This window comes from Piliocolobus tephrosceles, chromosome 15 (genome assembly GCF_002776525.5).
Source record: "Piliocolobus tephrosceles isolate RC106 chromosome 15, ASM277652v3, whole genome shotgun sequence".
NCBI lineage: Eukaryota > Metazoa > Chordata > Mammalia > Primates > Cercopithecidae > Piliocolobus > Piliocolobus tephrosceles.
Window position 1 is genome coordinate 106,572,461 of NC_045448.1, and position 26,752 is coordinate 106,599,212.

A 26,752-nucleotide genomic window follows, 5' to 3' on the forward strand; every position below is an offset into this window, starting at 1 on the left:
GTGTCTCTGCATGTGAGATGGGTTTCCTGAATACAGCACACTGATGGGTCTTGACTCTATCCAGTTTGCCAGTCTGTGTCTTTAAACTGGAGCATTTAGTCCATTTACATTTAAGGTTAATATTGTTATGTGTGAATTTGAGCCTGTCATTATGATGTTAGCTGGTTATGTTGCTCGTTAGTTGATGTAGTTTCTTCTTAGCATTGATGGTCTTTACAATTTGGCATGTTTTTGCAGTGACTGGTACTGGTTCTTCCTTTCCATGTTTAGTGCGTCCTTCAGGAGCTCTTGTAAGGCAGGCCTGGTGGTGACAGAATCTCTCAGCATTTGCTTGTCTGTAAAGGATTTTATTTCTCCTTATTAAGCTTATCTTGGCTGGATATGAAATTCTGGCTTCAAAATTCTTTTCTTTAAGAATGTTGAATATTTGCCCCCACTCTCTTCTGGCGTATAGAGTTTCTGCTGAGAGATCTGTTGTTAGTCTGATGGACTTTCCTTTGTGGGTATCCCGACCTTTCTCTCTGGCTGCCCTTAACATTTTTTTCTTCATTTCAACTTGGGTGAATCTGACAATTATGTGTCTTGGAGTTGCTCTTCTCCAGGAGTATCTTTGTCGCGTTCTATTTCCTGAATTTGAATGTTGGCCTGCCTTGCTAGGTTGGGGAGTTCTGAATAATATCCTGAAGAGTGTTTTCCAACTTGGTTCCATTCTCCCCATCACTTTTCAGGTACACAAGTCAGATGTAGATTTGGTGTTTTCACATAGTCCCATATTTCTTGGAGGCTTTGTTCTTTTCTTTTTACTCTTTTTTCTCTAAACTTAACTTCTCGCTTCGTTTCATTCGTTTGCTCTTCAATCACTGATATCCTTTCTTCCACTTGATCAAATCGGCTACTGAAGCTTGTGCATGTGTCATGTAGTTCTCGTGCCATGGTTTTCAGCTCCATCAGGTCATTTAAGGTCTTCTCAGCACAGTTTATTCTAGTTAGCCATTCGCCTAATCTGTTTTCAAGATTTTTAAATTCTTTGCGATGGGTTCGAACATCCTCCTTTAGCTCAGAGAAGTTTGTTATTACCGATTGTCTAAAGACTTCTCTCAACTTGTCAAAGTCATTCTCCATCCAGCTTTGTTCCGTTGCTGGCGGGGAGTTGCGTTTCTTTGGAGGAGAAGAGGTGCTCTGGTTTTTAGAATTTTCAGCTTTTCTGCTCTGGTTTCTCCCCACGTTTGTGGTTTTATCTACCTTGGTCTTTGATGATGGTGACGTACAGATGGGTTTTTGGTGTGGATGTCCTTCTGTTTATTAGTTTTCCTTCTAACAGTCAGGACCCTCAACTGCAAGTCTATTGGAGTTTGCTGGAGGTCCACTCCAGACCCTGTGTGCCTGGGTATCACCAGCAGAGGCTGCAGAACAGCAAATATTGCAGAATGGCGAATGTTGCTGCCTGATCCTTCCTCTGGAAGCTTCATCTCAGAGGGGCACCCAGCTGTATGAGGTGTCAGTCAGCCCCTACTATGAGGTGTCTCCCAGTTAGGCTACTCAAGGATCAGGGACCCACTTGAAGAGGTAGTCTGTCCGTTCTCAGATCTCAAACTCCGTGCTGGGGGAAGCACTACTCTATTCAAAGCTGTCAGACAGGGACGTTTAAATCTGCAGAAGTTTCTGTTGCCTTTTGTTCCACTCTCTGTTTCATTCATGATTTTTTTCTTGGTTGGCCTAGCTTAAAGCCTTACCAATTTTGTTAATCTTTTCAAAGAACCAACTTTTGTTTTCATTAATTTCCTCTCTTTTTTTCTTCTGGTCTGTATTTCTAACAACCTGTATTGTTTCTTTCCTCCTTGCTTTGGGTTATTTTTATTTTTCCAGTTTCTCTTTAAATAGTAGGTTGTTATTAATTTGAGGTCTTTGTTTTGATATAGGCATGAATGGTTGTAAATTTTCTTCTAGTATTGCCTTTTCTATATCCCATAAAGTATTTTGTGTCTTTGTTTTTATTTCAAAATATTTTCTTGTTCCCCTTCTCACTTCTTATTTATCACAATGATTATGAAGGATTGTATTTTTTTAATACCCACATGTTTTCTGAGTTTTCCCAAATTTCCCTCTAATTTCAATTTCATATCCATTGTGGTTGAACAACGTACTTTGTATGATTCCAGTCCTTTTAAATTTATTGGAATTATTTTATGACCTAACATCTAGCATGATCTATCCTGGAAAATGTTCCATGTACACTTGGGAAGAATGTATATTCTATTTTTGGGTAGAGGACTCTATAATTAGTTTTGAGTTATAGTTCAAATTTCCTTGTTATTTTCTTATTGACCTTCTCTCTAGTTGTTCTATCCCTGTTTGAAAGTGGGATATTGAATTCTCCAAATATTTTTGTTGAATTTCTTCTTTATCCTTTAATCCTGTATGTTTTTATTTCCTGTATTTTGGAGCTCTTGTTAGGTTCATGTATGTTCATAATTATGTCATCTTAGTGGATTAATCGCTTTATTATTATTAAATGTCTTTTTTTCTCTAGTAGCAATTTTTATCTTAGTCTGAATTCAGACTTTTTAAATAATTTTAAAATTTATTTTTTAATGGTTGTGAGAATCACAATTAACATCAACTTTTACCAGTTTAGTTTGGACTAATATCACCTATTCTTCAAATATTCTTCATGCCTTTTTTCTCTCCTGAGACTCCTGTTGTACAGATGGTGATATTCTTCATGTGTTTTGTAATCACTCAGACCCTTTTACTTTTTCTTCATTTTTATTTCTATTTCCCAGACTGGATAATCTTAACCAACCTATTTTTGAGTTTGCTGATTCTTTCCTTTGCCTGCCAAAATATGCTATTGAACCCCTCTGATGAATTGTTTTAGTTATTGTACTTTTATGTCCAGAATTTCTATTTGCTTTTTCCAATTTCTTTCTCTTTATTGATATTTTCTATTTGGTGAAGCGTTGTTCTCATATTTTAGTTTTGCACGTGGTTTCCTTTTTTCCTTTGAACATATTTGAAATAGCTTATTTAAAGTCTTCTAGTAAGTCCTATCCTCAGGGACCATTACTGTTGATGTTTTCCTATGTATGAGCCATATCTTCTTGTTTCTTTACATTTCTTTGAAAACTTGGCGGTGGGAGGGGCTTATTTCACTTATTATGCTTTTCTATTTGGTTATGTTAATAATTTCTTTCTCTCTTTAATGTTCTCCATTTGGTGAGACTTTTAGTTCTTTGGACGTCGTTTCCTTTAGTTCTTTGAATATATTTAAAAAGCTGAATTAAATTATTTAGTAATCCTAAAACCTGGGCTTTCTCAAGGGCAGTTTCTATTAAATACTTTTTGTCCCTTTATACTTGTTTCTTTGTATGTCTCTCAATTTTTTGTTGAAAACTGGACAATTGACATACAAGGTGGCAACTCTGGAAATTAGATTTTCCCCTCCGTAAGGTTTGTTGTTGTTTTTGTTGCTGTTTGTTTATTGACTTTCTGAACAAGTTATTTTAAATCTATATCATTTGTGGTGCATGGCTCCTGAAGTCTCCGTGTGGTGAGCTTCACAGTCATCTAATGATTGAACAGAGATTTCCTTATAAACCTGGAATCAGTAATTCTCCCAGTCTTTGTTGAGAGGCCTGTGTATTTGCGTGCAATGTGTGTGTTGGGGCACATCAAAACACTCAGCCAGGCAGTTGACAGCTGTTCCTTAGCCTTTGCCTCCTGTTCGCACAAAGCCTGGGGTCAGCCCCAGGTGTGAGAGCTTAGGCATGTCTCAGGTTTCTTCTGAGCGCCTGCAGAGCCAGAGCCCGATGTGTACACAGGACCTTCTAGATTGGCAGGAAGGTGTCAACACTTTTTACAGCCCCTGTGGGCATCTTATTCCCAACTTTTCCTTTTAAACTTTTGGGTCTGCTTATTGTTTGGCCCAACTGTCATCTACCACACTGTTCTGCAGCCAGATTTTTAAAAATTTCCCCTAAAGGTTTTTGACAACTGTTACCAGGGTCAAGGCTTTTCACAGTGCGGAAGCTCTGAGGTCAAATGAAAGTAGCCTTCCAGGTGGGGCCTCACTGGGACTCACCACACTCATCAGATAAAGACAGTTCTTTGGAAATCAGGCTTTCCAGGAGCTCCAGCACTGTTCTGCCACCCTTACTGCCTGTCAGGCTGTTGGTTATAGTGCTGTCACAGAGCTGGAGAGAAGAGAATGAGAATAGAAAAGTTAAATGCCACACATTTCACTGTTCTTGTTGAGATTCAGCTTTTTAAAAATGCATTAACACTCCATGAATTGCTGCAAGCTTTTGGGGATTGCTGCAAGCTTTTGGTTAATTGCCAGAGTTCTTAGAAAGTTTATTCTGATGCTGCCAATTTTCTTGTTCTTGTTAGAATTTTCAAATGTCCCTAACTTTGCCATTTTCACTGACAGTACTCTCTGTTGCTTTTTTTCTTCTCCTGTACTATTTTGTTTCTTCAAACCATTCTCTCGCTGTCAAAACCAGTTGATTGAATTAACATTGATAATGGCATGTAGATCCTGAAATTAAATTTCATTATCTTAATATAAATATTAACCCATTTAAGAATCACTATTACAAAAACAGTTTGAAGATAAACTGTTGAGCAGGCAGAAATAATCGCCAGAATTTATTATCAGCTATTTTGTTTTTTAATACAGATTCTTATTGAGATCATGTTAGAATCACATACTGTTGTAAGAAATTATACAGAGAGATCCTGTGTAGCCTCTACCTGGTTCCTCCCAATGGCAATATCTTGACAAAGAATACTACAAAGTCACGACCAGGATGTTGATCTTTTGATAGGAATGGGTATTTCATTTTCACCCTCCTGATACTATGGCTTTAATTTTCCATTTCCCTGATGGTTAAGAATGTTGAACATCTTTTCCCTTGCTTATTGGATTGTTCTTTTCTGGTTTTGAGTTCTTTATATAGCCTAGATCTTTAGACTTCTGTTAAATATGTAGTTTGCAAATATTTTATACCTTCTTGTAGTTTGTCCCGTCCTACTCTTAACAGGGTCATGTGAAGGGCAAAGTTTTTAATTTTGATGAGGTACAACAATTTATCTTTTTTTTTTTTTTTTTTTTTTCCTGGATTGTGCTTTTGGTGTCAACTCTAGGAACACTGCCAAACCTTGGATCCCGAAGATCTTCTCCTCTATCCTTTTTAAAAGTTGCATAGTTTTACATTATAAATTTAGAGCAGTGATGTATTTTGAGTTGATTTTTGTATAAGTTGTAAAGATTAGGTCAGGGTTTTTTTAAAAAAATATTGTTTTGGTCTATAGATGTCTCATTGCTTCAGTGCTATTTGTTGGAAATGCTGTTCTTCCAATGAATTGCTTTTGCAGTTTAGTCAAAACCAGTAAGGCATATATGGTTCCGTGTCTAGGTGTTCTACTCTCTGCAAGTGATTTATGTGTTTATCCCTCTGCCAGTATCACACTGCCTTGGTTACTGAAGTTACACAGTAAGACATATTGTCTGGTGGAGTGATTCCTCTCACTTTATTCTTATTTTTGAAGATTGTTCTTAGCAATTCTAGGCTTTGTTCCTATCTAATTTCTTGTATAAACTTGTCAACAAAAAATCATCCTGGGATTTTTATAGGCTTTACATTAAACCCACAGATCAATTTGGGAAGAATTAGCATCTTTACATTTTGAGTCTTTCAATCCATGAATATATGTCTTCTTGTTTATGTAAGTCTTCTTTGATTTCTTTTATCAGCATTTTGTATATTTCAGTACATATATCCTGTGCCTGCTTTCTTAGATTTATATCTGATGTACTTTGTTTTATTTGGAGTCGTAAGTGGCATTGTAAATGGCATTTTAATGTTGATTTTTGCATATCCTGGTTGTTAGTATATAGAAATATACTGGATTTTGGGATTTAGACCTTATATTCTGCAACTTTGCTATATGTGCTTATTACCTTTAAGAAGGACTTTTCTTTTTGAGTCCTTGGGGTTTTTACATAAACAAGTATGTAGCCTGCAATTAGGGAGTTTTATTTCCTTTCCAGTGTTCATCTTGTTTTCCCCTTGCCTTGTTAAAGTGGCCACAGAACTTCTAGCATGTGTTGAATAGAGTGAGAGACACATCCTTGACATGTTCCCAGTCTCAGGGCCTACATATTCAGTCTTTTACCAGTAAGAAGGATATTGCCTAGAGGTTGAGGTTGAGGTAGTTCTACATTTCTCCTATCTTGTTGAGAGTTTTTTTATCACGAAGAGGTGTTGGGTTTTGTCAAATACTTTTTGTTTCAGTTGATAGGATCATGGGTTTTTCCTCTTTAGCCTGTTGATAGGGGTGAATTACAATGATCAGTTTTTGAATTTTGGGTGAGCCTTGCATACCTTGAATAAAAATTGCTTGGTTATGATGCATAATTTTATACATTGCTGGGTTTAACTTGTAATATTTGTTTTTTTGTCTAAGTTAATAAGTTGTTTTGTGGTTTTAAAAACGTGTGTAGAATAAAATTCACCATTTATAACTATTTTTAAGTGTACTATTCAGTAGCATTAATCACAATGTTATACAAACACCACCATTTTTTTTCATTACCCTAGAGACTCAGTAACCATTAAGCCACAACTCCTCACTTCCCCCTATCCTGTTGCCTGGTAACCTCTAATCTACTCTCTGTCCCTGTGAATTTGCTTATTCTAGATTTTTCATGTGAGTAGAAGCACAGTATTTGCTCTTTTTTTGTCTAGTTTACTTCACTTAGCATAATATTTTTAAAGTCCATCCATGTTGTAGCATATATCAGAATTTCATTCTTTTTTTGTGGCTGAATAACATTTCATTATGCAACTGGCGTGTTGATCCATTCATCTGTGATGGACACTTGGGTTGTTTCTGTTTGGAGACTTTGGGTACTGTGGTCATGCATCACTCAGTGTGGAAAACATCCTGAGTGGTGGTGGGCCGTTTAATCCTTGTGCTAACATAGAGTGTAGCTATACAAACCTAGGTGGTGTAGCCTACTACATACCTAAGGTATGTTGATACGGCCTATTGCTCCTAGACTGCAAGCCTGTACAGCATGTTACTGTGCTGAATACTGTGGGCAGTTGTAACACAATAGCAAGTTTTTGTGTATCTAAACATAGAAAAAGGTACAGTAAATACAGTATTATAATCTTATGGAGCCACCATCATCGATGCAGTCCATCGTTGACCAAAACGTTACATGGTACATGACTGCATTTAAATATTTTAACAGTCAGCCTATTTAGGTTTATCGTATCGGTTCTGACTAGGGCCTACTGTTACGGGCTGTAGTTCCAATAATAGCTTAATGGTTGGAGCATTTGCAGTGTGAGCTTCAGAGTTTTAGTGATTGTTCTGATACTGAAGCTGCTAAGAGTAGTTGGTGGTTCTTGAGCATTAGTTCTACATTTTATAACTTAAGTTTACAGATCTTTTTAGATGACTTAGATACTTTAGGATAAGGTGAAAATTATGGTATTTTGTCTTTAGCCATAAACTTAATTTTGAAAAACCTTTCTGGCTCATCTTTTTAGATGCATGGTGTGTATCCTGCACTTCTGAATTACATAGGATTATATTCTGAGTCTTAGTAAACAACATGGACATAGCTTCTTTAGGAACTTGATGATATTGAGTGGTCTTGATAAAATATGGCTTATATGAATTTCCTTGTACTTTTAATGTGGCAAGAAGACAAGTATACATTACATTTTTCAGAAAATAAAACTAATGAGGGAAGAAACAAACTTTGATCATAAAATGTCTTTACGGTTCAAAGGGACCCATATGGACCTAGTCCAGGATGTTTTAAAATTGTTGAGCCCTTTGTTAAAACAAAATATTGAGCAAGCGTAACTATAAATGAGATATTGATGTCTTTAACAATGTTGAATTCTAAAATAGCAGTTTTTTTTTTTTTTTTTTTTTTTTTTTGGTCAGGGTCTTGGTCTGTCACCCAAACTGAAGTGCATTGGCACTGTCTGAGCTCACTGCAACCTCTGCCCCCCTGGGCTCAAGCACAATGTCATTATCTTAACCAGAATTTCTTATCTTCTGTTTTTTTCAGACTTGCTCCTAGGCACAGATTATTGGCAAGCAAACCAGGAACTTTTACAGATTGTGATAAGAGTTAAGATAGGGAATATAATAGAGGATAACGGGGTTGCTCTGAGAAGCCAAGGAGGGCCACACTGTGAGTGGGGTCAAGGCTGAGACTTGAAGGAGGAGAAGACACCAGCCACAACAAAAGTATGCTAGGCAAGGTGGCTCTGTAACACAGCTTTGGGGACCCTCCTGAGGCCTGCCTGTGTGGCCCTTTCTTCTCTTCCTGGTTTTTGTAGAAGAAAGTTTAAAAATCACTGATTTGACTGTTCCAGGCTTCTCCTTTTGTGGGTTAGGAGATTGTGAAGGCTAGAAGGTAAAGATGTACAATGATAACCTAGGTTCCTAATGCCTGATACCACCCCCCACAATATGGCATATATTTTTCTACTAGTTATTTACAGCATTTGTTTTTTTTCATAAGTTATTTTAGATGTATTAAAATCGCAAATTATATTCATCAGTTGTAATATTCAGAAAAATATCTTCACCTGAAAGAAAAAACAAGAACTTAGTAGACAAAGATTTGTCTTTAAACTGAAGATATTTTTAATCTTAACTAAATGAAATAGGGAAGTAAACAGTTTGTGAACTTCTGTTTTGAAAGCAAGTGTTCCTATTTTGCAACAACTGACACATTGACATTTTTACACTGATTATAAATGGCTTTGTTACTCACGGACAGCTCAGAGATGTGGGTCGGTATGAGGAGCTTCAAGTATATCTTACTGAGCCCAGGTTCAGAGTAAATATGAGTAGAATCATAAGAGCCAGAAATGTAAATCCCTTCCTTTCCTTTATCAATCTTTCTTTCCTCACTTATTGTCAGGAATAAATGCCCAGTTTAAAAAATGTGGTTTCTTCAAGGTGCCGTTAGTCATGAGCATTCTGTAAAATTTATTTTGAAAGTAAACAGGATGGGTTTAGAAGCACAGATTCACAATGCTGAATTCACAGTGTTCTCTAGCCACTTCCTTGCTGAGTATATCTCACTGTCTGTTTCTTTACAATGGGATCATAATGTCTGTGTCATAGGGTTAGTTTGAATTTTAATAACAGTGATCAGTAATTACTAGGTTTTTTTTATTTCAATGACATTTGTTTGATGCTTGAACTAGGGAACATGAGGAAAGTCTGGAATTCATTAACAGCGTAAAATTAGGGGAAATATTTTTGGGAGAGGAAGCTGTTAGTAGTTGTGGTTTTGAATCTGGAGATGTGATGAGTTTTGTTACATTTATATTTTGTAGCTTAACTTTGCATGTGAAATGATTCAGTCTATAGCTAATGTTCTATTTTTTTAGGTATATAATTGAAAGGTATTATAATTGGCCGCTTAAAGCAAAATACGTTAATTTGTTTTGTGCCAGAGTTGAATCCTGTTTATATCTTTTAAGGAAAGTCAGCGATGTATAACACAGGGTTTTCCTTTTGAGACTTTATAAAAAACTATGAATTAATAATTCATAATGTAATTTGTGTGTGTGTGTATATATATATATATATATATTTTTTTTTTTTTTTTTTTTTGAGACAGAGTCTCGCGCTGTCACCCAGGCTGGAGTGCAGTGGCGCGATCTCGGCTCACTGCAAGCTCCGCCTCCTGGGTTCCCGCCATTCTCCTGCCTCAGCCTCCCGAGTAGCTGGGACTACAGGCGCCCACCGCCACGCCCGGCTAATTTTTTGCATTTTTAGTAGAGACGGGGTTTCACTGTGTTAGCCAGGATGGTCTCGATCTCCTGACCTCGTGATCCGCCCGCCTCAGCCTCCCAAAGTGCTGGGATTACAGGCGTGAGCCACCACGCCCGGCTCCTAATTTATGTCTGTTTTTAAAGCTTGTAATTTAAAATGCAGTGTACCCAAACTACTGCCTTTATGTAGTTCTCTTCAGTTAGATCAACATTTCTTCTGGCTCGATGGTGGGAACTCATTCAGTGGTCGTTCTATTGGAACTCTAATGGCAGCCACCTGTAGCTCGTTTCCAGTTGTTTCTTGTTGGTTTCCTCTGCCAGTTAGACAAAGTTGCTAATTAGAGGCCCTTTTACATTGTGAGCATCTGGCTGTTCAGTTATTTCTTGTTAGTTTATTGTGTTGTTATGTCAATAAATTTGTGTTCAGTAGGGAATAACCAAAAAATTCTCTGGATCCTGCGAAATTTCAGTTTGTGTTAAAAAGTGGGGGGAACAGGTGAGGAATGGGATGGGTGAGCTGAGCAGAGCCTTTTATATTCATAATCCTTTCTTCTAAAGAGATTATCACTTTACTTAGAGACATTCTAAGTATACTGTGTCAGTAATTCTGTTGGAGCCATTAGCTCTGATCTTGATATTGAAATCCCACTATAAGCCAGGACTAGAGATAACATAACTAGAAAAAGGTCATTTGCATCAGTGAGTACAAATGCCAATGCTTATTGTACCTGAGCAAGAAGGTAGGATGTCATTCATGCTTTCAGTATTTATTGAATATTCTCTATATGCCACAGGCTGGTAGGGCATGAATAGAAGTGGAGCAGGTCGGCACTGTCATTAAAGAGAAACACAGGAAAGGGAGGACAGGAGTTTTCCCAAAATAAAATCAGGATGTGACTACTAGACTAGGGAGAAAAGGATGCTTGGCAGGCAGAAAAAACATCCAACTAGGGAATGTAATCTAATTAACTAGTGTCTTATCCTGCTGCTTGACTGTCCACTTTTGTCATACTGGAACAGCCAGGTACATGTGTGGGACACTGAGTATCTTCCCTGAATTCCAAAAGACCAACTAATGGGAGTCAGTGAATTCCATATTAAGCCAAATGAAATATCACTTAAGTTGGAATTCTGCATGTGAACTTTGTCCGTTTTCTCTCATTTATTCAGCAATTTACAGCAGTATGGGTTTATGGATATTTGTTTTATACTTTAGGCTACATCAAGTACTACTTCATTTTGTTGCTCAGATTGTTTCAGCTTTGGTCATTTGGGAGCTCTTTCTGTTGATTCTTACCTTCCTTCCCCTGTCCCCATCAGCGTAGGATTTGGGTGGTTTTCTCAGTTTTTTACTTTCTGGCACTATGGGATGCTCCATTCTCATCTCGTGTATTTCCTGCCCCTGTCCTCAAATCAACCATTGCTCCAGGAAGCCCTGGTTTTTTTTATTGGAAAATAATATTAGAACACAAGATCTGAGTTCTAGGTGTGTTCTTTGCTATCGGCATGTCATTGCTTTAGGCCCTTAGAGCTGACAGAGCAAAGAAATACATCTGTGTATACTAACCTATGAATATACACATCTATAAATATTCTTATATGTATGTATTATATGTTTCACTAAACATGAATTCATACTGATATCACCAACTCTCATCCATTAATTTTGACTCCCCCCCTTGTTTCTGTATAAATTGCTATTCCAACAGTGAGACACCTGGCTCCCAGTGTCTACCATCTGTGTACCTAATTGTTCGATTTCAGTATACGTGTGTAGTGGCCTCAGAATGGTTAACCCAAACTCGCATGGGAAAAAGCATTGTCACCTAGAATACAGTGCATATGTATGGTTTCTTTCACCTTTAGTCCTACAGATTCTACTCATTTCCGGAGTTACTTAGGTGAGCACTCTTCCCTCTCCTCCAACTTCAGTAAGGCTGATACATTCATTTGTAATACATTTAAATTGTTTTGTCATATTATGCATTCCATCCTGGAGTCTCCCAGCCTCCTAAATTATTTTTAAAATTTGCATATATTTAGGTTCACTTTTTGTGCTGTGAAGTTCTGTTTTGACAAATGAATCATGTCCTGTATCCACCATTACAATTTGATGAAGAATGGTTTTACCACCCTGAAATATATTTGTGCTTCACTTACTGAACCTTTCCCATCGCCCCCTGATCTCCTAGCAACCACTTATCGTTTTACTGTCTCCATAATTTTGCCTTTTCTGGAATGTCATGTACTTGGAAGCATACAGTATGTAGCTTTTTCTTTTAGTAATATTCCATTGTATAGGTATACCACAGTTTGTTTGTTCATCTTGGATGGCCATCTTGACTGTGTCCAGATTTTGTTGATTATGAATAAAGCTGCTTTAAGGAATTGTGTGTAGATTTTTATATGTAAGGTTTCAAATCAGTTCAGTAAATACTAGGAGCATGATTGCCAGATTGTGTGGTATAACTATGTTAGCTTTTAAATACATTACCTTTGCGTTGCTATTTCTTGGATCAGAATGATCTTGCTATTTTCCCTGCCCACTTCCTCCCCAAGTCCCTTGGACTGTAGATCCCAAGTCATATCATTACTACAAAGAGCAGGTGATACGGATTTTCAGCTGATCATTTCTTGGGGGAAATAGAATACTGTAGTGATGTTTTCTATATGCTCTTGATATTTTCAGTTACTCTATCAGGGAAAATAATTAGTTGTATCTTGTTGAATATGACTGTTTTGTGCTTTCTCATAGTATAACAGTAATGGATATTTTGAAGTTGATGCATATTGCCTGCAGGTTGTTGAAGTTGCTTTATTTTAAAGTATTTTTTAGTTTATAAAATTCTGAAGTATTAGTCATATTTTTCTTTTTAACCATTATCATTAAGCAGTCCATTTTTAGATATAAAATTATGTTAATTAACTTTAAGGTCAAATATGTTATGAAAATCAAATTTATGTTCCTGTAAGTGATGGTATGTTTTGTTTTCTTCACAGCATTCATTCAGTCAGAGAGCATAATAGAAGTACTACGTTTTGATGATGGAGGGCTACTACAGGTAATTTTTTTTAAGTTGAAAAGTTATTGTTAAGTCTTGAATAATATCTGGTTATTATTTTTCTTTTAAAAATGTAATTGGTTTATCTGAAATGTAATTGGTTTATGAGCTTTGAAGATAGGTCAGTAGAGTCTTTAATAATATAAAAACCTCCGTAGTTACGTGAGTAACTTTATCTTTTATCTTTTAGTAATTTTATCTTTTAGATTAAATCTTTCTTTAAAATGCAAACTCACTGTGGTATTAAAACCTTGTAAATAAGTGCATCGTCAATCTGTGGCAAGTGTTTGTGCCCGCGGATTTGAGGGGAAGGGGTCAGATCAGGACCTGGGGTTCTCTTCAGATCAGGAGCAGGGGTTCTCAGTGTGAATTCAGATGGAGGATCTCAAAATATTTATCTAGAAGAGAACTTATCTAGAGAGGATAAGTACTATAGATTTCACCTGTACTGTACTTCTACTTGCTATCCTAAGTCACATCATTAAGTATACATAAAATTTGAAAGTGTAATCCAATATATATCTTGTCCTTCCTTTCAGAGCTGGTTCAGATATCACCATGAAGCCTATTTCAGGCTTCCCAGCTAAAAATGAGTTTGAGAATTTCAGAGCTGAAAGAGAGAGTAAATGCCACCTTAACTAACCCTCTGATTTCTTATGGCTAGGTGTTTTCTCCTTTCTTACAAACTTTTATCATATTCTGTGCTTGTCCTTTCTTAGTAACTTTGTAATGATAACATTTGTTTTTCAAGTAACATGCTGTTTGCTAGCGTGACTGGTAATTTTTTAATTAGTTTTATATTCAAGGGAAAACAATGTTTAGGTTAGGAAAGGTGATCAAGATCCCATGACTTTCTGGTACTGGGACTGACACGAGAATCCCAGTGTTCTCCTTCCAGATATGACTGTTAGTCTCTTCATTATGAAATACTACCTATAGTATTTTTAATTTATTTATAACTAAGTGACCTAAATAATTTTGGAAAAATATTTCCTGTAGTTTATAATAAAGGCAGGAAAAGATCAAGACAATAGAGAAAATAATTATACTAGGGACATGGAACAAGATTTTTACTTGCATTTTAGCATAAATTTAGATTACATTTTATACATTAAGCTAGATGAAGAGAGCAAGAAAAAAAGTGATGGATTTTAAGAATCTTTTTCTCTGGCAATGAAGCTAGTAAGTCTTTTGGAAGACAAACTTTTGTTGCTTCTAAATTTTTTAATAAATTTATCATTCTTTACGTAAGAGATGTTGAGAAACGTAATAGACAGTGGTTGCACAGTATTTGCCTAGAGTCAGCTTTGTATGTTTTAAAACTGAATAAAAGCTGAACATAATGAGGTCTAATTTTGTAAAGCCTTCCTACTAAAAGATGGTAAGTTTCTTTTTTCTAGTTCTTTAATCTGTTTCAAGGTGAGAACTTGAAGAACGTATGGGAACAAATGTTTTAAATATCTTCCTTTAGGTGGTTGTTTACAGGATCTGGATGGCAGGCAAATCAGGACTGAATTTCTGGAAAATTCCCTAAGTGTGGTTGTTCTTTATTGATTGAGGAGGAATTTGTGTCTATTAGGAACTGGACATCTAGGTTGCAGGTTGATAATCCATTCTAAAAATTCTGGAGCATTATTTATATTTTTGCTGAGAGAGGCTGCTAATCTATATCTAGATGGAGTTGGGTATGGAAAAGCTTGTGAACTGGGATGTGGTTCACTAATAGTCTTTGGATCTGCTCAGATGCTTGGACAGGAGCTTGGGCGAGACCTCATAATTCTGTGGCAAAGGTAATTTTGGTCTAGAAAAATGTTGAGGGCAAGTAGTATCAGTTAGTTACTTAAGCCACAAAGAAAACCTCACTAAGAGTTCTGTAGAATGTCTGATATTGAGATGCTATATAATATAGTATATGGCCCCTAAATAGCTGAATATAAGACCCTTTTCAATACCTATAAAATTACTCATTTTAATGTTGAATGTTTCTCAGAAAGTTTTTATTTTGACATAAAACTTACCTTTTTCTGACTATAATTTACCAATAGGTTTAACTATTTTAAATAACTCCTGGTTTCTTATGTTATGATTAGAACAGAAAAATGTACGGGTAGCATTTCTGTGGCAGAATATATATCTTTTCTCTAAATTTAAGCTAAAGCAGGGAGAGTGGCAAAGCAACAACCTTGTTTTACGTTATTTAAAATTAGAATTTTGCCCAAGGACATTCCTTCTTAGATCTGGAATTCATGTACATTCATGTGACTTGGCTCATAGTAATTTTTTTTTTTTTTTGAGACGAGGTCTCGCGCTCTCGCCCAGGCTGGAGTGCAGTGGCACAATCTCGGCTAACCACAAGCTCTGCCTCCCGGGTTCACATCGTTCTCCTGCCTAGGCCTCCCAAGTAGCTGGGACTACAGGCGCCCGCCTCCACGCCCAGCTAAGACTACAGGCACCCGCCTCCACGCCCAGCTAATATTTTTTTGTATTTTTAGTACAGACGGGTTTTCACTGTTTTAGCCAGGATGGTCTCAATCTCCTGACCTCATGATCCACCCGCCTCGGCCTCCCAAAGTGCTAGGATTACAGGTGTGAGCCACCATGCCTGGCCAACTCAGTAATTTTTTTAAACCTCAAAAATCAACTGATAAGGAATCAGTAAAAAATAAATTTTAAAAATTGCCAAAAAGATTAGACTTGTTTTCTTTATTTTTTAACGATAAGGAAAATTAGGTTTATGGAAGTTAAATAATTTATTCTTTAGTACTCAATTGCTAGAGCAGGAATCCAGTATCCAGTACGTACCATACTTACCATGTCTGATTTCAGAACTCCCCACGGCACAATGCACGTGCAGTGCTCTCGGATATTCCATGGGTTCACGCTTGTTACGAATAGAAATTATAACCCCCATAGATCATGTTTTCTTTAGTTGATGCGTTGGCCATTGTCATTCCTGTTTGACTGGACTAAGATTTAGCATCCAGAATACATAAAGATCAGACAGTTCCTGAGATGACACAGACGCTGAGGAATCTGCATCTCAACAGAAGTCCACGTTAAGGCTATAACCACAGGATGCCCTATTCAAGTATCTCAAACCATCATTGCCATCGTAACTGATCAGAATGGTTGGCTCTTCTAACCTGTTCCTTTGAAAGATTATAAAATGGAATAACGAAAGATTCTTTCATTTACAAGCATAATCTGTTAATAAACCTGAATCTGCTTCCTAATCTTACTTTGTTTTTTTTTTAAAAAAAAAAAAGAGGCAGGGCTGGACGCGGTGGTTCACATCTGCAATCCCAACTACCTTGGGAGGCTGAGATGGGTCGATCGCTTGAGTCCAGGAGTTCAAGACCAGCCTGGGAAGCATAGGGAAACTTTGTCTCTACAAAAAATTAGCCAGGTGTGTTGGCACACACCTGTGGTCCCAGCTACTCTGGTGTCTGAGGCAGGGGGTCGCTTGAGCCTGGGATGTCAAGACTGCAGTGAGCTGTGATTGTGCCATTGTACTCCACCCTGGGCAGCAGAATGAGATCCTGTCTCAACAACTACAAAAAAGTGTTCCCTGAGTTCAGGTCCCTCAAATTTATTTTGCACCTCATTTTAAAAGGGGGGTTGAGAGTCCTGAGCTAAAGTGGTGGGCAAAGCCCCCATTATTGCCCAGCCGTTCTGCCTCTAAGAGGTTCATGCACTTGGCCAAAGACCTCAAAACCTGGAGCATCTCAGCCCAAGCTCCACATTAGAATCACCTTGAGAGCTTTAAAAATTTCTGGTGACAGGTACTGTCCTAAGGGCATTACAGGAACGAACTCACCTGGGCCTCACCAGCAGCTGATGGCACGGTACCCGAGGGTCCCATTGTACAGATGGTGGGATGTGGTGGGGCCAGGGGCCAGGTGTACCACAGGCAGGAAGATGGTGGCTGAGCTTGGGTAAAGAATGCATGCCCGTCCCCACAGGGCCAGTGGACCCCCACGTCCTGACCTTGGAGGTCCAGAGAGCACATCAGAGCTTGGCCAGCATACGGAGCTCCGCGGCTGACTGACCACACAGGTCATAGAGACAGGATCTCACTCTGTTGCCCAGGCTGGTGTGCGGTGGCGCAGTCACAGCTCACTGCAACCTTGACTCTGTGTTGCCCAGGCTGGCCTTGAATTCCCAGCCTCAAGCCATCTTCTAGCCTTGGTCTCCCAAAGTGCTGGGACTACAGATGGGAGTCACCATGCTCGGCCCCTAGTCTTAACTTTTATTTATTTATTTATTTATTTTTATTTATTTATTTTTTGAGACGGAGTCTCGCTCTGTCGCCCAGGCTGGAGTGCAGTGGCGCCATCTCAGCTCACTGCAAGCTCCGCCTCCCGGGTTCCCGCCATTCTCCTGCCTCAGCCTCCAAGTAGCTGGGACTACAGGCGCGCAACACCATGCCCAGCTAATATTTTGTATTTTTAGTAGAGACGGGGTTTCACCGTGTTAGCCAGGATGGTCTTGATCTCCTGACCTTGTGATCCCCCCGTCTCAGCCTCCCAAAGTGCTGGGATTACAGGTGTGAGCCACCGCGCCCAGTCTAATCTTAACTTTTTTAAATGAAGATAAAGCTCAGGAAAAAAACTAACTGTATTTGTTTCACTATCCTGCCATAATTTTAAAATTTTGGAAAGCAAGATCTAGAATGTTTGTGAGTTGAAAACACAAACAGAATTTTGTCTTTTTTTAAAAAAAAAAAAGACAGTGTCTTGCTCTGTTACCCATGCTGGAGGCCAGTGGCACAATTCTGGCTCACTGTTGTCTCAACCTCCCAGGCTCAAGTGATCCTCCCCTCTCAACCTCTCAAGTAGCAGGGACTATAGGCACGTGCCACCACATCTGGCTAATTTTTAATTTTTTGGACCCAACATAGGGTCTCACTATGTTGCCCAGGCTGGTCTCAGACTCCTGGACTCAAGCAGTCCTCCCATCTCAGCCTCCCAAAATTCTAGGATTATAGACCTGAGCCACTATGCCTGGCAGAACTTTGTCTTTTAAAACTTAAAGTCCTATTTTATTTTAATTTCTTTACTTTTTTTGAGATGGAGTCTCACTCTGTCACCCAGGTTGGAGTACAGCGGGCAATCTCAGCTCTTTGCAGCCTCTGCCTCCTGGGTACCAGCAGTTCTCTTGCCTCAGCCACCAGGATTACAGGCCTGTGCCACAACACCCAGCTAACTTTTGTATTTTTAGTAGAGACAGGGTTTCACCATGTTGGCCAGGTTGGTCTCGAACTCCTGACCCCAAGGGATCCACCTGCTTTGGCCTCCCAAAATGCTAGGATTACAGGTGTGAGCTACCATGCCTGGCAAAAACCATGTTTCATAAGTGAAATTCTCACCACTTAGAGAACCTATATTGAGCCTTCTTCCAAAGAGTATATGATTATGATTCATTTTTTTTTCTTTAAAGTGTTTATTGTGAGATATAATTTACATATAGATGCTTAAATTTGGGGAGGGAATGCAAGGCAAACACCTGTGTAACCACCACCCAGGTTAAAACTAAAAACAGGCCAGTACCCTCCAAAGTTTCCCCTCAAGCTCTCTCCTAGTTACCACCCATAAAGTTAACCATTTTCCTGAATTTTATAATAATTGCCTTTCCTTGTAATTTTAGCATCTGAATATATATCTTCAAATACTACAGGGTCACGTATTTTTTTAAAGTTCATACAGTTGGTATTTCTTTTTTTTTTTTCTGGCTCGTTTTTCTCAGCATTATGTTTCTAAGATTCACAGCATTATGTGTTGAGCTAACTATAGTTAACTTCATTTTCGTTGCTGAATAGTATTGCATTGTATGGATATGCCGCAATTTATGTATTATTTCTGCTGTTTATGTGTATTTTGGTTGCTTCTAGCTTTTTGCTATTAAGAATAATGCTGTCTCTTGGTGAACATAATATATATGTTCAAACAATTTTTTTTCCAAGGGATTAGAGTGCAGTTGTTGGGTCATAGGGCAGGGATCACCAACCCCCATATGCCGTGGACCAATACTGGTCCGTGGCCTGTTAGGATCGGGGCTACACAGCGGGTGGTGGGTGAACGAGTGAACATTACCTCCTGAGCTCCGCCCCCTGTCGGCTCAGCGGTGGCATTAGATTCTCATCGGAGCGCAAACCCTGTTGTGAACTGCACATGAGAGATCTAGGTTGTGCGCATCTTAGGAGAATCTAACTAGTGCCCGATGATTTCAGGTGGAACAGTTTTATTCTGTAACCATCCCGCTAATTCCCATCCATGGAAAAGTTGTCTTCCGTGAAACCGGTCCCTGGTGCCAGAAAGGCTGGGGACCACTGTCATAGAGTATGTATATCTTCAGTTTTAATAGATAGTGCATATAGTTTTCCAAAGTGGTGGTTTTGGTTTGCAGATCCATCATCAGGAATTCCTCTGCAACAACTTCATAAAGTGTTTTCTTCCTTCCCTCCTTCTGTTCTGGAGAATGGCTAATGATCTCTAATTGCCATTTTATTTTCATTTCCCTGATTTCTCATAAAGCTGAGCAACTTTTCATGTTTACTTGACCATTTGGATATCTTCCTTTGTGACATCTGTTAAGTCTTTTACCCGTTTGGCTGTTGGTTTGCATGTCTTTTTTCCCGTTGTTTTGCAGAAGTTCTTTGTAAGTTTTGAATACAAGCTCTTTATTGGAACCCTGACCTCACACCAGTAACAAAAACCAGTTCCATTATGTGAGTTCTTTATTGGTTACATATATTGAAAATAGCTTCTCTCACCGGATGGATTGCCCTTTTGGCTTATGTAATGGTGACTTTTGATGAACAGAAATTCTTAATTTTAATGAAGTTCAGTCTGTCAGTGTTTTCCATTATGGTTAATACTTTTGTGTCTTGTTCAATGTTTTTCTATCACAAGGTCGTGAAGATATTCTCCTGTATTCTAGAATTTTATTGTTTTGCCTTTCACAGTGAGCTCAAATTACGTCTGGAATAAATTTTTGTTATTGATGTGAGGTCAGGATTTTGTTTCTTCCTTATATTTGATTGTCTCTGCATCCTTTATTGACTTTCCCAATGTTTTCTTTCCCTAGTATTTGTCAGTGACACCTTATTCGTAAATCAAGTGTCCATATATGTGTGAGCCTGTTTCTGGGCACTGTATTGGATTTCTTTGGGTTATTTGTCTATCCTAATACCAGGGTCACAGTTTTAATGAGTACTATGTGGTAGAACAAATCCTGACACTTTGTTGTTCTCCTCAGTAACATCTTGGTTATTCTCAGTCCTTGGCTTCCGTATGTATCTTTTCAGTTATCTCTACACATACACACACACACACAATCGGGGTTTTTTATTAGCATCACTCAGAATATGAAGATCAATTTGGCAAGAATTAAAAATCTTTCAGAATCTTCAATGTTCAGTCTGACACACTATGTTTTTCAACTTATTTAGGTCTTCTTTATCTCATTATTTTATATTCTGCATAAAGATCTTGAACGTCTTTCGATAGATTTATTTCTGGGTCTTTGGTATTTTTAATACTATTGGAAGTGACATCTTTTCAAAATGTTTGCTTTTTGTGGTTGTTAGGTTGAAGTATATTGCTGGTGCCCGGCCTTTATTGATCTATAAAAGTGGCAGTTTCATATGACTCAATATAAAATGTGGAAATGTGGTTGCTTTTAATATATTTACTGTGTATCCTGAAAACTTGCTAAATTACTTATTGATTCTAATAACTTAGCTCTAGATGCTTTTGAACAACCTCCATAAACTATCATAATCTGAGCTTGATGACATTTCTTCAATTTGACACCCAAAATCAACTATCACACATTCTACCTTTTCTTTTTATACCTTAACTTTACTAGCTACAGCCAGTATGATGATAATACAGTGGTATTTAGTAGTCCTCTTTGACACTTTCCTCATCTCAGAGATACAACCTTCAATATTTCACGGTTAGATATTTTTTCTTCACTGCCCCCTTTGCCACCCCCACCCAAGATAGCCTTTATCACTTGTCAGTTTGAGTTCTCAACAAGATCCTGAGACAGAGTTAGGAGTGCAAGAGATTGAGGGCTACTGCCTGTGAAAAATAAGCTGAAGAAAGCAGGATTGGGCCAGGAGAGTCTCAGACTGTGATGCAGAGTCTCGGCCAACCCAGTGGGGAGCTCTGGAGCAAAGACTGCCTGTTGGAAGCGTCCTGCACTGGGTCGGGTTGGCCAGGCCCTGGTACACCTGCTGTGCTCATTCATTGTCTGGGAGGAGCCCAAGAAGAACTTGGCCTTACCTCAAATGCCACAGTTGATCCCAAAGGCTGTAGGTGGAGGCTGGTAGCCGGCAGTGTTTTTCATAACTGAATGACCAGTTCTTCCTTGTAGGGAGATCTGAGCAGTTCATAGAAAAAGTATTGAAAATCAAAGCCACGCTGCGTGCAGTGTTTACACCTGTAATCCCAGTACTTTGGGAGGTTGAGGTGGGTGGATCACTTGAGGTCAGGAGTTCGAGACAAGCCTGACCGACATGGTGAAACCCTGTCTCTACTAAAAATAAAAAAGTAGCCAGGCGTAGTGGCACATACCTGTAATCCCAGCTACTCAGGAGGCTGAGGCAGGAGTATTGCTTGAACCCAGGAGAGGGAGGTTGCTGTGAGCTGAGATTGTGCCATTGCACTCTGGCCTGGGCAACAAAGGTGAAACTCCATCTCAAAAAAAAAAAGGAAAGAAAAGAAAATCAAAGCCAAAGAAATACATTCTAAAAGCAACTAGAGAAAAAAAGAGAGATCTTCAAAGAAGGTAGAATTAGCCTGACAGCTGACTTATAAACGGAACCAATGAGAGGCAAAAATAATATATAATAAAATTTACTGACAGAATTTACCAAACTAGAATTCTATACCCAGTGAAAATATCCGTTATAAATGAAAGTGAAATAAAGACATTTGAAATAGATAAGAATGGAGAGAATTTGTCACCAGAAAATTTTATGCCAAAGGAAATAATACAGCCTTTAGGCTGAAGGTAAATGATTTTAGAAGCTCAGAAATGCAAAGGAATAAAGAATATTAAAAATATTTAAGTGTGTGGATAACTAAATGAATGCATACTCTGTAGAACAATAATAATAGTATTTTGACTTAATGCAGTGTGGCAGAACATTTTGGTACCGCTAAGGCTAAATCATAGGAAGTTTGACACCTTCTATCTGGTTCTGTCCATTTTAGAACATTTCCTTTGGGAAGTGAATCGCCATGATGTGAGAAACTTAAGCCACATGGAGAGGCCACATGTAGTCTTCTGGTCGCAGTCAGCTAAGCTCCCAGCTGACAGCCAGCATCACTTTCCCATCATGTGAGCCTCCTTAGACAACCAGCACATCTGTACTTTCAGGTAAATGCTGCCTGAATTCACATGTAACTGCAACACAGAAGGGACATTACGTGAGAATAAATTGTTGTTTTAAGTTGCTAAACCTTAGAGTGGTTTATTATGCAGTAGTAGATAACCAGAATGCTTGATATCATATCAGACCTGGTTGGTCTGTGTTCGGTTTTCTTCCACTGCTTCAGAAATGCCTTTTTGCATTTGGTTTGTCCGAAACAAGATCGAGACAAGGTCTACACATTGCGTGGGTGCTATGTCTCCTAAGTCTCTTTTATGCTGTTCCCCCCACTCACCTTTTTGTTGTTGTTAATGAAATTGGCTCATTTGTCTATAGGATTTCCTACATTCTAGGTTTGGCTGTTTTCATCCTCTTGGTGTCATTTAACATTCACTTATCATGTGAATTTTCTGTAAACTGTTAGCTAAATCTAGAGTCTGGATTAGGTTTAAATTTTTTTTTTTTTCTTAACAAGAAGATTTTATAGCTAGTTGTGCAGTAATCTGGTCTTTGTCTCTGGTCCTGGAGATGCTCTAAATGTTGGAATTTCCTTAATAATGAGAGTGTCTTTGTTATTCCTGAGTCCCTTGGACCACATCTGAGTGTATACCTAATGAGAAAACTCAAGATAGGGTTGGTCATCAGAAAAACGAACCGTGTTGGCCAGGCGCAGTTGCTCACGCCTGTAATCCCAGCACTTTGGGAGGCTGAGGCCGATGGATCGCCTGTGGTCAGGAGTTCGAGACCAGCCTGACCAACTTGGTGAAAACCCACCTCTACTAAAAATACAAAATTAGCCAAGGATGGTGGCATGCGCCTGTAGTTCTAGCTACTCGGGGGGCTGACACAGCATTGCTTGAACCCGGGAGGCGGAGGTTGTAGTGAGCCGAGATCGTGCCACTGCACTCCAGCCTCGGTGACAGAGCAAGATTCCGTCTCAAGAAAAAAAAAAGAAAAAAGAAAAAAACCAACCATGTGATTAGAGGATTGGGCTTTGAGCCGACCCACCCTCTTCTAGGGAAGCTGGGAGGTGAGTTGGGTCACATGGTGGTTAGTGATTGAATCAACTCTGGGTACTGAAGCTTGCTGGAACTTTCTGGTTGGTGAACACATCAGTGTGCCAAAAGACTGATATTCCCTGATCCGTGGAGAAGAGGACACAGAAGTTCTGTGTTCACAGGGACCCTCATCTCAGACCTTTTCCTCTATGCCCCTTTAGAATAAAACTGTAATAATTAAGTATAGTGCTTTACTGAGTTATTCTAGCAAATTATCAAGCCTGATTGGAGTTCATGGGAACCCCCTAGATTTGTAGCTGGTTGGTCAGAAGTATCGGTGGGCTAGGGACCCCCAAACTTGTAACTGGTGTCTGAAGTGAGGGCTGTCTTGTTAGAGACTGTGCCCTTTACCTTGTAGATTCTGACACTGTCTGGATGGTGATATGGTCTGGCTGTGCCCACACCCGAATCTTGTCTTGAATTGGTAATTCTCATAATCTCCACATGCTGTGGAAGGGAACCCGCTGGGAGGTCATTGAATCATGGTGGCGGTTACTCCCATGCTGCTGTTCTCATGATAGTGAATTGTCATGAGATCTGGTGGTTTTATAAGAGGCTTTTCCCCCTTTGCTCAGCACTTCTTGCTGCTGCCATGTGAAGAAGAACATGTTTGCTTCCCCTTCCGCCATGATTGTAAGTTTTCTGAGGCCTCTCAAGCCCTGCAGAACTGTGAGTCAGTGAAACTTCTTTTCTTTATGAATTACCCAGTCTTGGGTATGTCTTTATTAGCAGTGTGAGAACAGACTAATACAGATGGTTAGCATCAGAATCGTACTGCCTTTCACTAGTGGGACTGTCCATTGTCTGTGTTTGTCATGAGGAGATGGTATGCCAGATTGTCATAGATTTTTAGGTCACAGATTTTCTTATGTAGGGATTTAATGTAGGGAAATAAGATATTATGGCATTATTTCTGTTGATCTAAGCCAGATGTTGGCAAACTTTTTTGGTAAAGGGCCAGATATTAACTTCTTCAGGGTTTGTGTCCTGAATGGTCTCTATCACAACTATTCAACTTCCGTCATCATAGTGTGAAAGCTGCCATAACAGTATGTGAGAAATGGGCATAAAACTTTATTTGCAGAAGCTAGTAGAAGACTGGATTTAGCTTATGGGCTGTAGATTACCAACTTCTTTTCTAAATTGGCTTGGGAATGAGCTTTAATGTTCTCCTAGGAGAAAAGGAAATGGAGAAGAAACTGTGATTTTTGACTTGTACGGAGACCTAGAAGTACTCATATTTTGTTTCAAATCAAAGGACTTCTATTATAAAAAATATATACGCTTGTAGAAAATTTGAAAAAGTAATATTTACTGGGTATTGACAAGTGTCAGGTATTCTTCTAAATTCTTAAATATGTGAGATGGTATTCGTTCTATGATGATTTTACAAGTGAGCATATTAAAGTGCGGAGAGTTTAACCTAAGCAAATAAATGATTATTAAGTGATAAAGCTAGAATTGAAAACCAAGCATTTGACTCTAAAGCCTAAGTTCTTAACCCCTCTGCAATAGCATGGGGCAGGGGTCGTTACCCTTGCATCCCACTACCCAAATGTACTACAAGGTAGTGCTTTTTTTTTTTTTCTCAGTTATTTTTCTCTCTGCAAACAAAGCTAGATTTTCTCATTCTACATAATCAGTTTTACAATATTGCAACTAGTTTTGTGCTCAAAACAGCCACTTTGTGTCATGCCAAGTTGATTACCTGTGGCTGAAGGGAGAAGTGGGTGGGACACTAGAAAGCTGTCATCAGAGGCCAACAGCTCTGCAGCTCTTTGTAGCTGGCAGAATGCTGCTTTCTACAGACTTTCTCCAAGAGTATTTGGCTAGTGAGGGCAGAGCTGGTGTTTGAACACAGGTTTTTATTTTCTACTTTAAATTTTGGGCTTCTCAGAAATATCTGCTCCCTGCTTCATCCCTATTTTGATTCTCCCTTTACTACTATTTCCTGCCCTCTGTTGTAGTACAATAAGTGGTACAAAAGAAGAATAAATAGCAGGTTCAGAAACAGCCGTAAGGCTGGGCGCCACGCCTATAATCCCAGCACTTTGGGAGGCCGAGGTGGGCGGATCATTTGAGGTCAGGAGTCCAAGACCAGCCTGACCAACATGGTAAAACTCCATCTCTACTAAAAATTTGAAAAATTTAGCTGGGCGTGCTGGCACATGCCTGTAGTCCCAGCTACTTCGGAGGCTGAGGCAGGAGAATTGCTTGATCTCGGGAGACAGAGGTTGCAGTGGGTTGACATCGCACCACTGCATTCCAGCCTGGGCAGCAGAGCTAGACTCCATGTCAAAATAAAATAGCCTTAAAAACTAGGAACAAAGAATACCACAAAATACTAAAATGGTATGGAAAGTCTGAATATACAAAGACCTCACACCTTAAACAAAAACTAACTCAAAATGGCTCATGGACTTAATGTAAAATATAAAACTATAATAAAACCTTTAAGGAGAAAAAACTAGGAGTAAAGCTTCAGCTTACAGGGCTAGGCAAAGAGTTCTTGACACCAGAGAATTAATACCAGATGTGCAATACATAAAGGAAAGATTGATGAATTTAAAACTTACACTGGGCCAGACGCAGTACCTCATGCCTGTAATTCCAGCACTTTGGGAGGCCAAGGGAAGAGGAACCCTTGAGCCCAGGAGTTTAATTAAGATCGGCTTAGGCAACATAGTGAGACCTTGTCTCTAGTAAAATAAAAAGTAAGTAAATAAAATAAATAAAAAATTGGCCGGGTGTGGTGGTGTGCACCTGTAGTCCCAGCTACTCGGGAGTCAGAAGCAGAGGATCTTTTGAGCCTGGCACGTCAAGGCTGCAGTGAGCCTTGATCACACCACTGCATTCCAGCCTGGGCAACAGAGCAAGACTGGTCTCACAAAAACAAACAAACAAAACCTGTCTCTGCAGAAGACCATGTGAAGATGTAAAGATAAATATAGAATAGGAGAAAATATTTACAAGTCAATCTGACAATGGACCTAGTTTCTGGAATATAGAAAGAACTCTCGAAACTCAGTAGTATAAAAATACAGGAAACAGGGAAAAGACATGAACACACATTTCCCTGCAGGGGAAACACAGATGGTAAAAAGGACATGAAAACCTGTTCAACATCATTAGCCACCAGGAAATGCAAATAAAAACACAAAACAGTGACACCACCAAATACTGGCAAGGACGTGCAGAAACTGGATCACGCATGCATTGCTGGTAGGCATGAGAGTGATGCAGCTATTCTGGAAAAACAGTGTGTGGAGAAACTGGATCACACATGCATTGCTGGTAGGTGTGTGAGTGATGCAGCTATTCTGGAAAAAACAGTGTGTGGAGAAACTGGATCACGCGTGCATTGCTGGTAGGCATGTGAGTGATGCAGCTATTCTGGAAAAAACAGTGTGTGGAGAAACTGGATCACGC

General features: G+C 38.9%; 1 protein-coding gene across 2 annotated transcripts in view; it reads left to right on the top strand.

Annotated features, from left to right (window-relative positions):
* TMEM131 (transmembrane protein 131) overlaps positions 1–26,752 on the top strand; it is a 243,055-nt gene that overhangs the window by 52,552 nt on the left and 163,751 nt on the right. For both annotated transcript variants that reach the window (XM_023211442.2, XM_023211443.2), the window contains exon 2: positions 12,822–12,883. In XM_023211442.2, the coding sequence (XP_023067210.1) occupies positions 12,822–12,883 (62 nt within the window). The remainder of the gene's footprint in view (positions 1–12,821; positions 12,884–26,752) is intronic.